Source organism: Lampris incognitus, chromosome 1 (genome assembly GCF_029633865.1).
Source record: "Lampris incognitus isolate fLamInc1 chromosome 1, fLamInc1.hap2, whole genome shotgun sequence".
Classification (NCBI taxonomy): domain Eukaryota; kingdom Metazoa; phylum Chordata; class Actinopteri; order Lampriformes; family Lampridae; genus Lampris; species Lampris incognitus.
The window spans coordinates 8,006,541-8,019,118 of record NC_079211.1 but is presented as its reverse complement, the minus strand read 5'-3'; the positions used below and the strand labels follow the sequence as shown (position 1 = coordinate 8,019,118).

Here is a 12,578-nt window from a genome sequence, read left to right as displayed (position 1 = left end):
TGTGGTAGATTCCACTGTACGGGGTAATAATTCATGAGACCTCAGCTCGCAGACGTCCAGCAGCACAGACACGAGTGTGTGTGCACCAGTGATAAGCAGCAGTAGCGATCCCGCCAGAAATTCAAGAACCAATTGGAATGTCTAATATTGCGTTTTCAAAAATAAACCGCAAATGAAGATTTTATTTTGGTATTTACAGCCAATGGTGAGCCGACATGATTTTTTAGTCAACAGAGGAGGAAAAAAAAGTTGTAGACAGTTTAATGTTAGTCACTTGTCCACCGGGCTTTTAAGTATTAACAAGTGGTAGCCCGGGCACTTAATCTGCTTGTCCCGGGTGCCCGGGCTACCAATTTCTCCACCCCTGGTGTGTGTGTGTCTCAGCCCTGTGTTGGCCTAGCGGCCTGTCCAGGGTGTCTCCCCGCCTGCCGCCCAATGACTGCTGAGATAGGGTCCAGCATCACCGTGACCCTGAGAGCAGGATCAGCGGTTCGGACAATGGATGGATGAAATGAACCAATCAGAGTCATCTCTCATCCCCTGTAAAAGCCAGGTGTGCTTGCACCTTGGTGTGTCGCTATCATAATGGCGGATTTACCAAGTAGTAGGAAAGAACGCGTTGTGCACCTGCCTATGTAGGTGCATATTACTATGTTATTAATGCACCCTTAAAATAACACTAAAATACTGCGGCATTGACTTAAGACCAGGTTTTTTGTTGATCAATCGCTTTCTGCTGCCTCAACATAGCAGTGCACCAACAATACACCTGACCACACCTCAGTTTAAGACCACCACGCCCATGGGCACTCAGATGGGCGAAAGTACATTTGTTACTTAAACAACATGGGCGCTGGACGGGAGAATGACAACCGCGTCGGTCTGAAACTAGCAAAGACGCTTGCATTGCGCTTGGCGCCACTTTGCACCAGGTGTAAGATAGAGCCCTCTGCCTGTTCGATGGCGGTACTTTGAGGCAAAGTGGAGACATCGATGAAAGATAAATTTTATTTGCACTTAAGCTGCTTTCAAACATCAATTCTGTAATATTGTCAGAATGATTTTTTTCTGGCGCCAGCGGTGGGTTTCCCTGTTCCCACATACAGCTTCGATCAGTCAGATTGACAGGTAGCATTTATTCACACAAAATGATGGTGTTTTCTGTCTCGTTCCCTGCTTGTGTAGGATGTCTTTATATCATAAACTACATCTCTAATGAGATTTTTGCATTTATTTACTTATTATTTATTTATTCTTGATTATCTGTACCATTATAATGTACAGTTACATGTTATTATCATTGACAAACAACTGTTCCACACAGCTGACTCTTGATTTCATCCTGCACGAACTGAAAGAAGCTCTCCTAAATTGAGGTCGTCCATTTTCCAGATATTTTAAATATACTGCTACTTTTACTGGTTTAAAAATAAATCTCACACTTCATCTGCCGTGAACCAACTGCAGATCCATTCCTTGTAACTGATTCGCTTGCTCCTGTTAAAGAGTCTTAATGCAGCAATCTGGCGACTTTTCTTCACACTTGTTGTTTGGTAATGTTCCCTAAATTATGCTCGGTCGCGCGTCAGAAAACTGCCGATCCACATTTTACGGATTATTGACTCTGGCTCGCGTTCACACAAGTCCGACACGTAAAACTGATTAAAGATCTATGGGTTCGTCAGCATGTCTGAATCTTGAGAGGTTCTGGATAAGGGCTCCACTCCACACCTTTGGATTTGAATGTAAAAAAAATACCTACCTCAGCTCCAGAGTACTTGTTGGTTCGAGCCACCAGGTTGTCCAGACACACGTCCTCATCCACTGGCATGTTGCGGAGCTGAAGGGAAAAGATCGCCCTTCGTGTTGGAGCGTCAGGGAGCGGAACGTAGATGATTCGATCGAGGCGACCAGGACGCATGAGAGCCTGTGGAACATGGAAGGAAGAATGCAGGAAGAATGGATTTACACACATGAAATGAATTTATCCATTACCTTTAGCCAGGCTGCCTGACAGTGGTTGTATTCACTGTTATTTGGTAAATCACTTCATGATGAATCTTCATTTTAAAGATCTATAAAAATAAATGTCCTTTGTTTGGACAAGTATTTAATGAATACAATCATTAGTTAGGGAACAAAACATGCAAACTAGAGTACACTTAGATCTCTGCCGGGCGTATGGCTCTCCCAAGATTCAAGATTCAATCATTTATTGCCATATCAACTTTACAGCTGATTTGGCATTTGTTACAGTGTGCTCAAGGATAACAACAGTAAACATATAACTACACAACACATACAAGGAGTGTTCACAAAAACACTGTTACAATTATAATTCAGCTAATACAACCATATTTCCCACGCCCTTAAAGTGACAAATTAAAGTGCATGTGCTTAAGGAGACTATACTTGTACAATCAGAGAAGCATTTAGGATGCGGACTGCTGTGCACACAACTCTGTCCAACAGTTTTTTTCTCATGGGCTGCAGAACTGCCATACCATACAGTTATTTAGAAAGTCAGCACACTATTACAGCTCTGTAGAACTGTAACATTGCAACCCTTGATACTCCAAATTTCCTAAGATGCCTTAGAAAGAATAGTCGTTGGTGAGCTTTCTTCTGGATGGTGGTGAAGTTGTCCTCCCATTTCAGGGAGGAGGAGATTGTAGTCCCAAGGAATTTGAAATAATCCACTCCCTCTACCACTTGGTTAATAGCCAGAAGTAGTAGCTCTCCTTGATTTTTATGGAAGTCAACCACAAGTACTTTAGTTTTGTGAATGTTCAGTTCCAGATTGTTATTGCTACATCAGTTGACAAGAGAGGAGACCTCCTTTCTATAAGTTGCCTCATCATTACAGGAAATCAGCCCCACCAGCGTTGTATCATCAGCAAACTTGGGCATTTTTACAGTGTCAGAGTTTGATTTATAGTCATTGGTACATAATGAGTAGAGCAGAGGGGAGAGGACACACCTCCGAGGGGCACCTGTGCTAATGGTCAATGAGTCTGAAAATCTATTGTTGACTTTGACAACCTGTGTCCTGCCCAGTAAGAAGTCCAAGACCCAGATGTCTTGATGCATGCTCAATAATCCAGGTAAGGAAATCCCAGAAAGTTGAATCAGTTCATCTGGACACAACGTTTAGTGGGAGAAACGGCATCAACAGCAGACAGAGAGATGGACGCCAGACACACGCCGGTGAGGTCGAGTAATGGGTGAAGAATCTGTCTGACAGACAACTCACCCAAGCGGAGAAAGACATCCTTGCTAAGGGGCTTAATTTTGCTGTCACACCGAGGCAAGTCCCACGAGTGGAACTGACCACAGCCACGGAATCAGCAATCCGTAACAACATCATGGATCCAGAAGTGGAGCAACTGCCGATGAAACTTTCAGCCTACCTCAGAAATACAAAGCCGCCGCCGACCAACATCAATAGAGACAAGAGGAATGCACTCATGACTCTCAGTAAGGACAATAACATCAGAATCCTTCTGGCTGGCAAAAGCAGATGCACTGTTTCATTAAACTAGACAGACTATCATGAGAAAGTTAGGACGTTACTCAGCAACATAAACACTTAGGAGCCCCTAACATGAGATCCAGGCAGTGGTTATAAGGAAAAAGGTGATAGATTGTCTGAAGCCGTTACAACAAGACAATGCTATTGACAGAATTTTGTACCACAGATTACACCCGGGGGAGGCATCTAGTCTGTATGTTTTACCTAAGATACATAAACAAGATGTGCCATTACCGCCTATTGTTAGTATGACTGAATCAGTGACCTATAACATCTTGAAGTTGTTGTTACTAAACACAGTCACTGTCTTGGATGGAACGCACACAGTTTCTGAGAAATGGAATTAACACATAATAGTACTGGTGTACTCGTCTAAATCATGGCGTGACTCCTTAAAGACAGACCAGTCTGTCATAGCTAAACAGTCATTGAGCCTCTCCATATCCAGGGGAGACCGTTGTTTCACCACCCCTAGTATACCTCCCCTTCTCCGGTGCTCAAACTTGGCAACAAACCAAACTTTTTTGCCTAGTGGGAGAAGGGACACACACACACACACACACACACACAGAAAAACCAGTGCTTTTCCTGACATTATAACACTTCTGCGCTGTGCCAAAATTGATTGATCAGGAAATATGGGGAAAAAACGTTTTAACATAGAGTGCTCAAGCTAAGAAATCTACCAAATAAAAAAGTTTTGCCTGTCAGTCTGTAGATACCCAGCCTCCTAGGCGGACCCTCACACGAATCCGAGCACGTCTGACATAAAATGGCAGATCAGGCTATCATTATTTCAAAGACCTTATTAAAAATCTTCAAATGTGTTTAACCGTCACGGTTTTCATGATATAAAATGAATGAAGGCGATTGGCTGGTCTTGAAATTTCATTTATTTATTTACACACACACCCCTTTTCCCCCCAATTATACGTGGCTAATTACCTTCCGAGCCATCCCAGTTGCTGCTCCACCCCCTCTGCCGATCCGGGGAGGGCTGCAGACTACCACATGCCTCCTCCGATACATGTGGAGTCGTCAGCCGCTTCTTTTCACCTGACAGTGAGGAGTTTCACCAGGGGGACGTAGCGCGTGAGAGGATCAAGCTATTCCCCCCAGTTCACCTTCCCCCCTGAACAGGCACTCTGACCGACCAGAGGAGGCGCTAGAGCAGTGACCAGGACACACACCCACATCCGGCTTCCCATCCACAGACACAGCCAATTGTGTATGTAGAGATGCCCGACCAAGCCGGAGGTAACACAGGGATTCGAACAGGTGATCCCCGTGTTGGTAGGCAACAGAATAGACCGCCACACCACCCGGACGCCTATGAAATTGTATTTTTATAGTGGAGTTTTAACATTGGCGACTAAGGCACATGGCGGTGAGGGGAATAAGGTGAACTATTTTTGGTTTATCCAGTGTTCCTCCAGTTCTCCCGTGCTGAGATCAGCAGTGATTGGTTTGCTGGCTTGCAAAATACGATCACTTCTCGCTTACTTTCAAGAATCCCACCCAAATACATAACGTTTTGACTCAACCGTAGATATGAGTCACGCATGTGCGAGGCAACGGTAAGAAAACAGATCAGCCATGGGAGATGTTTTATTGTTGCTACTGAGATGATTTCTAGCCGTGACTGTGATTAATTCTACTTCTGAAGTTCTATTTTAATAGCGGAATTTTAACATTGGAGACTATGGCACTTCCACGTGGCAGTGAGTGGCGCATGGTTGAAGTAGCTCGAGCAGCGACAGAAATCAGCGTTGGTTGAGCGAGCTACAGTGAATGCAGAGAGGGAGTGGCGATAGCGAGAACAAGCGTTTTTCTAAGGTTTTTAATCACCACAACCACCATAAATAAAATAGAGAAAGACGTTATTCAAGAAATGATTAAAACATCACATATAAAACCAGAATTTGCATTAAATTAATTCAAATATTTGTGCAAAGACCCAGAGCCGGTCCAAGGCAGAAGCGAACCAAGCGGTCGCTTAGGGCCCCCTGTGCCCTCAGGGGGCCCCCAAGGGCGCTTGAAATGTCAAACACGGCAGGTTGATAAATATAATATTTTTGTGTGTGTGATATATCATATCAGTAGTAATCACCAAAAAAACAAAAACTAAATATTTTGACTGACAAATTAATACGACTGGTTTAATCATTTCCGCTGCCTTTGTCAGAGCTGGGGTCAGGTTCATGCACATTATTGTTATATCGTTAGATGTTAGATGTTCCCTCTGTTCACTGTATGTCGTTATTTAGGTTTCTATTTAATTTATTTAACATTGTCTGTTTTTGCATTTGCATTTTATGTCAGAAAACGTTTTATTTCTTTGTTACTGTTCTGCACTTTTGCACAGTTCAAAAGCAATTAAAATAGTTAACTTGTTCAGTAAATGCATTGTCTGCTGATTTACTTGAAGACTTCCCAGCACAGTAGTAAGTCATGACAATGATATGGTAACGATCAAGCATGGACATCATATTGTCAGTGGTGGGAGGTGGGTTTAAGGTGGGGGGTGAGGCGGGCAAATCAAATTCTGCTTAGGGCCCAATAAAGCCTTGGCCGGTTCTGCAGACCCTCCGATCTCCCACCTTTACTCACTTTAACACTCTTATTTTTAAGGAAAAAGCCCATCTAACTCCTTCCTTAACTCTTGTGTTGTCCACACATTCTGTATACTGCCCTTGTCTTAAGGGTCATTTATGACTCGCCTTCATTAAAGCTCCAAATTAAAGCACTCTTCATTTAATTTGAAACCCCAAATCTATTTTGCACGAAGAAACAACCTGTCACTCATCACAAACTTTGTGACTATCTGGGTTTTCCCTCTTCACAGTGCAGAAAGACTCAGTGGACACCACTTGTTTTTATAGGGTCAAACATGACCCCAACATGTCTTAGGGTCAAACATGACCCAAACATGTCTTAGGGTCAAACATGACCCTGTGGCAAACTTAGTACCCTAGTGGTGTACAGCTTTCATGGAACTATGAACCAAAAACAGTGTTTCACTTTTTCTAATGTTGGGGTCACTCTAGGAAAAGTCATCGCATTTCAGGTTGAAAAAAGATAATTTAGAGTCTTTTCTCTGCTGTTCAACACTGTTATGGGCCTTTCTGACCCGTAGGGCAGCAGAAGGGTTAACTCTCTTTTTATCTGCTTCTGCACTTCTTTCCCTTACGTGACCTTCCTAAGGTCACAGGAGTATTGTTACAGTGCTGTGGCTTTGACTCCTGACCTCTGTACTACTGGTTGCTTGTTACGTTGATGAACCAGGCACTGACGCCTACTCCACCTCCACCCCCCCAAATTTGACGTTGTTCTGAATGGTCAGGGGAGAGGGAGGAGGATGTGGGGGTGGGGGGGGTTGGTTAAATGAAATTAAACTTGTTCAACTTCGCAACAGCCGGTGTGGAGACAATGTTGACGTTATCTGATAAACGCTCCCACTTCCAACAGATCACATCTCCGTGACCCCAAAACAGTCCCTTGAGTACCCAAAGCTGCGGCTGTCTCGCTTGTCAGACGTCATTAAGAAGCAGGCGCTCAAACACAGACACGCAGACGGACAGACAAATATGCCTTGTCTTCATAAGCTGCGTTCAGGCCAGGCTGGGGCAAGTCGTGGTATGGTGTGCTTTTGCTTTGTGTCGACCATTGATTAGCCAGCTAGCCCAGGAGATAAGCACATCTCATGCGCCTCACATTCACACAGTCTTCTCTGGGCTAGAAGAAGAGAGAAGGTGAAAACAATGGCACACAGCTGGTAGCGCCATTATTATTCTTTAGCCTTGTGTTGAAACTTAAGGGATCCTGCCGTCACTGACGTCCAACTTGACATCAGACCATCTCACCATCTGAATCGATGAAGACCAAGGCTTTGTATTGGGATCTTTACCGTTTCCGACTGTTCTTAAATTGTTTTGTTTTTCTTCTTTAAACTTATATGTTTGCGGTTTATCTATTGGCTGCTTTTGTTTTGGTGTTGTAGTGAAACACTTTGAAACCTCGGTTCCAAACGACGCCACGTAAATAAAGCGCCGACTCTGAAAGAAATGACCCTCAACACTGCAAACTCTCACAAGGACTGCAGGGCAAAACATTCTCCGGGAATATTTAGGAAACATCAAAAGCAGGAGCAACTGCTGCCGCATCCCTTCTGACTGGCAAGCAAGCCAAAAATGGGGTCCCCATATTTCTTGTTTTTATTTATCTATATTTACTTATTTAACTTCCCGCCTGATGTTTTGAGTCCCCGACCACATCCTCGAATGTGGAACGTGAGATGGCTGGAAACCAGAGACAAACACAGGTAGCTGTCCAGAGGTAACCACAACACAGCCGCCGATTCCAGAGATGAAAATGTTCCTCTGGCGAAGGGAAGGGGTTGGTTGTATGGAATCAGGTGACCCTCCTTCAGGTGGTGGACAGAGGGGTAGTTGCCGAGGCAGATAGGATAGTGTAAAGTAAGTAAATGTGTACTGTAACAGAGGCCTGGAATAATGGAATGCAATCAGTGTGTTTTTTTTTGTTTTTGCCCCCCTTTTCTCCCCAGTTGTACTTGGTCAATTACCCCACTCTTCCGAACTGTCCCAGTCACTGCTCCCTCCACCCCCCCTGCCAATCTGGGGAGGGCTGCAGACTACCACTTCTCCCCCGATACATGTGGAGTCGCCAGCCGCTTCTTTTCACCTGACAGTGAGGAGTTTCACCAGGGGGGACGTAGCGCGTGGGAGGATCAAGCCAGTTCCCCCTCTCCCCCAAACAGGCGCCCCAACTGACCAGAAGAGGTGCTAGTGCACTGACCAGGACACGTACCCACATCCGGCTTCCCACCCACAGACACGGCCAATTGTGTCTGTAGGGATGCCCGACCAAGCCAGAGGTAATACAGGGATTCGAATCGGCGATCCCTGTGTTGGTAGGCAACGGAATAGTGTGTTTACTATGCTACATGGACACCAGCGATCAGATCAGTGTGTTTACATGTAAATAAAATTTTTTATCAGATTAAGGCAGTAATTGCCATATGAACACCTTAATCAAGCTATCTTATATGAAGGTCTACATCAACGCCAGTATTGTGACATTAACAGAGCTAGATTCTTCATCACCCATTCCATTTACTGTGATTTGTAAACACTGTAATCGCAGTTCCTTCAGAGAACTGGTCGTGGGCACGCACTGAAAAGTTACCGCCATCTGACCGGGAAACGATGGACAAAGGACAACATGGCGAGCGGCAGTAAACTGCCGCATTTCCGGAGCAAGAATGGAACAATGTTCATGCTCAATAATCCATCCATCCATTATCCAAACCTCTTATCCTGCTCTCAGGGTCGCTGGGATGCTGAAGCCTATCCCGGCAGCCATTGGGCGGCAGGCGGGGAGACACCCTGGACAGACCGCCAGGCCATCACAGGGCCCACACACACACACACACACATTCACACCTAGGGACTATTTAGTACGGCCGATTCACCTGACCTGCATGTCTTTGGACTGTGGGAGGAAACCGGAGCACCTGCGCTAACCACTGCGCCACCGTGCCGCCCTCTTAAAACATTGTCCCACATATAAGATTACTGAATGATATCATGGTCCTTACAGAGGAGACAGAGACCAAGTCTTGTGCTCACATCAGTTCTTGAACGCTCAGATTGATCTGAAGGTTGATATAAGGATGAAGGTTTCAGATGCTACGTCAATGAGGAAGGAGAAAAACACAGTTTATACTGACGTTCCCATGGTGGGAAGATGGCGGTGCGAACTCACATTTGCGGCGGCCTATGCGGCGTCTTCGTCCATGTCTGTCTCTAGGTTTGTGTCTTCATGTGATGCTTTTTGTTTTGTTCGTCGATTTTTTTCTTCGTTTAATGGCTCGGAGAGCCGGTGCTGGGTCGGCTGAGAGAGCTTACAGCCCTTTCCGGAGCAGTACGGCCCTGCCTGGCCAGAGCTGTACCCGAGAAGAAACACCGAGGCGGTCTGGCGGCGGCCTCGCCTAGCAGTAACTGTGCAGTGTTTTTGTCTGCGTCTGCGTCGTCGTGTGGAGTGCGGGGAGGTGTGTCGAAGGTGCCCGAGCTCGCAATAGATGGGTTAGGGGAGCCTGGTCTGCTGCGTCCTGTGGGCCCAGGGACCACGGCCCCTGCCTGGAGCTGTACCCGGGGAGGAAACACTGAGAGCGGTCTGGCAGGACGTGGAAGCGGGGCAGGCTAAGCTAACGGCTCGCCCATTCAGACCGGCAGTTCTGACAGTCATCCTGGCTGGCAGTCGTTCTCTGGACAGAGGACATCTTTGGGATTGCGTCGCACTGTGCGGAGTGTGTTGTTCACCGTTTGTGTGTTTGTTGCGTTGTTCTCTCTGTTTTTGGTGGTGAAGTTTTTGGGAAATTTGGATGTGTGTTTTTTGTGTTGAAATTTGGTTTCTTTGTGTATGCAAGTACACGTAAGAAATGACAATAAACTGTTCCTGATGTCTTAACAAAGCATACCGCCCCCCTCCCACTTAGGGATCCTGTCAAAAGACTACAGAGGAAATGTGGGTCCGCGGTGGCGTAGCGGTCTAAGCATCGGCTTGGTGTCGATGCAGTTGCCCACTGGGGACCGGGGTTCGCGCCCCGGTCTCGTCAGATCCGACTATGGCCGGACTCGGTGAAGCAGCAATCATTGGCAACGCTGTCTTCGGGAGGGGGGCGGAGTCGGCTTGTGTTCGTCATGTGAATGCGTCTCTGTGTGTGTCGGAAAAACAGTGGTTCGGCTTGGATTCGCCTTGTCACGAAAGTGGGGAGGCGCTTTCCTTCGAGACTGCCGGCCGGAGAGATGCAGTTGGCGAACGCACGCAATACGAGGGTGGGTGTTTGAATTAAAATAGGGATCAATTGGCCACTAAATTGGGAGAAAAAAGGAAAAATCAGAAAGAAAAAAGACTACGGAGGAAATTAACATCCTCACGTTTTTCGGCGGGTGAAATAACAGAAACGGAAATTTTTTTTACAAAAAGCCTCGAACACAACGGTCACACGGAACACAACTTCCATTCTATAACTCGGCTATTCACCTTCGTCGGACTACTGGCTGCAGGTAAACAACCGTTTTTATTCAGCCTGACAACAAGAGTCTGGAAGGAGGAAGAGGCACCGAAAGGTTGTCCCTTTGTCGGCAGGTTCCCATCATTAGGAGGAGGAAGGGGGGGGGGGTATGTTGTTTGTTACCATGAGCTGAGCCAGGTGTGTGTGTTTGTGTGTGTGTTTGTGTGTGTGTGTGTGTGTGTGTTTCAGTCTGTTGTGGATGTGCCAGGGACACTTCCTGAGTTGCTCTCTATGGAAGTATCAAGCGGCCGCATGCCAACGCAAACCTGCTGACCCCCGGCGAAAACACACACGGAAAAAACACACATACGCACACACATCTTCACAATCACACACACACACACACATATACACAACCGCTCCTTCCCACTGTTTTAACTGCGGCTCTACTTTAGTGGCACTGAGTTGCACCCTCCCACCCCCATGTGGTGTGTAAAAACTAGTTAGCGGTACTTTATCAGATGTTACTTCTTTGTGTGCGTGGCTTCCAGGCCTGCTGGCTCCAAGGTGCTGCTGAAACCTTTGAGATTGTTAAACTTATCTGACTGCCCCCCCCCCCCGCCCCCCAGGGGCTCATTCATCACTTTACAAGATACACTTCCTGTCCTCAACGATATGGGGTAGGGGGGGAGTAGTGAGGGAGGTGTGTGTGGTAGTAGTGGTAGTGGGGGCTGTTGCTTGGCATGTGACGACGGGGTTTTTTTTTCTCCAAGGCATCTTTCCACCTGAACTCTGGACTCCATGGGTAGGAGACAGAGAGGGGAGGAGGAAAGGTTGAGGGTGGAAAAAGGGGAGGTTTGAGAAGAAGAAGAAGAAAAAGATGGTTTGCACTCAACAAGCAGATTTTCCGATCAATTAATGACGAGTAAAAAGCAAAAGATTGCGTGACGTGAACTGAAAACGAAATCTTTAAAAAAATTGAAAAATTCTTCCAAAGAAGAATTTTTTTTTAGAAATCCCCCCCCCCCCATTTTCTCCCCATTGCACTCGGCCAATTACCCCACTCTTCTGAGCCGTCCTGGTCGCTGCTCCACCCGCCTCTGCTGACCCGGGGAGGGCTGCAGACTACCACACGCCTCCTCCCATACATGCGGCGTCACCAGCCGCTTCTTTTCACCTGACAGTGAGGAGTTTCACCGGGAGGAGGTAGCAGGTGGGAGGATCACGCTATTCCCCCCAGTTCTCCCTCCCCCTGAACAGGCTCCCCATCCGACCACAGGAGGCGCTAGTGCAGCGACCAGGACGCATACCTACACCCGGTTTCCCACCCGCAGACACGGCCAATTGTGTCTGTAGGGACGCCCGACCAAGCCGGAGGTAACACGGGGATTCGAACCGGCGAGCCCCGTGTTGGTAGGCAACGGAATAGACCGCTGCGCTACCTGGACGCCCCACATTTTTTTAAACCAGTTTTGACTTTGACACACCATAAAAAGTGAGGCTGAGCGAAGTGATTCTTTTTACAGACTCAATCTGGCTGAGAAGGAGCCCCCCCCCACCCCCCCCCCAAAAAAAAAAAAAACACAACCAAGACAAAAAAATACACTCTTCCTCCAGCTAGAAAATATCCTCCTTTATTCTGGGCCTTTAAAACCGAATGTCCCGCTAACAGGAGGTTGCATCAAACCTCGCTGCACCACCGAAATGACAGGCGTCATTACACAGCAGCCATTAGTAATTAGCAATGCCCCCGGGTGAGAAATACCAACAAGCTACAACTCAATGTCGGACCTTTAATATGTGAGAGAGAGAGAGAGAGAGAGAGAGAGAGAGAGAGAGAGGAGAGAGAGAGCGAGAGAGAGAGAGCGAGTGAGAGCGAGAGAGAGAGCGAGAGAGAGAGAGAGAGAGCGAGAGAGAGAGAGCGAGAGAGAGAGAGAGAGAGAGAGAGAGAGAGAGAGAGAGAGAGCAAGAGAGAGAGAGAGAGAGAGAGAGAGGAGCGAGAGAGAGAGC

At 46.7% G+C, this 12,578-nt stretch overlaps 1 protein-coding gene across 1 annotated transcript in view; it reads right to left on the bottom strand.

The window, feature by feature from the left end:
* Positions 1-12,578, bottom strand: part of afg2a (AFG2 AAA ATPase homolog A) — a 230,219-nt gene that overhangs the window by 37,072 nt on the left and 180,569 nt on the right. The window contains exon 16 of the mRNA XM_056286923.1: positions 1,763-1,927. Coding sequence (XP_056142898.1) covers positions 1,763-1,927 — 165 coding nt within the window. The remainder of the gene's footprint in view (positions 1-1,762; positions 1,928-12,578) is intronic.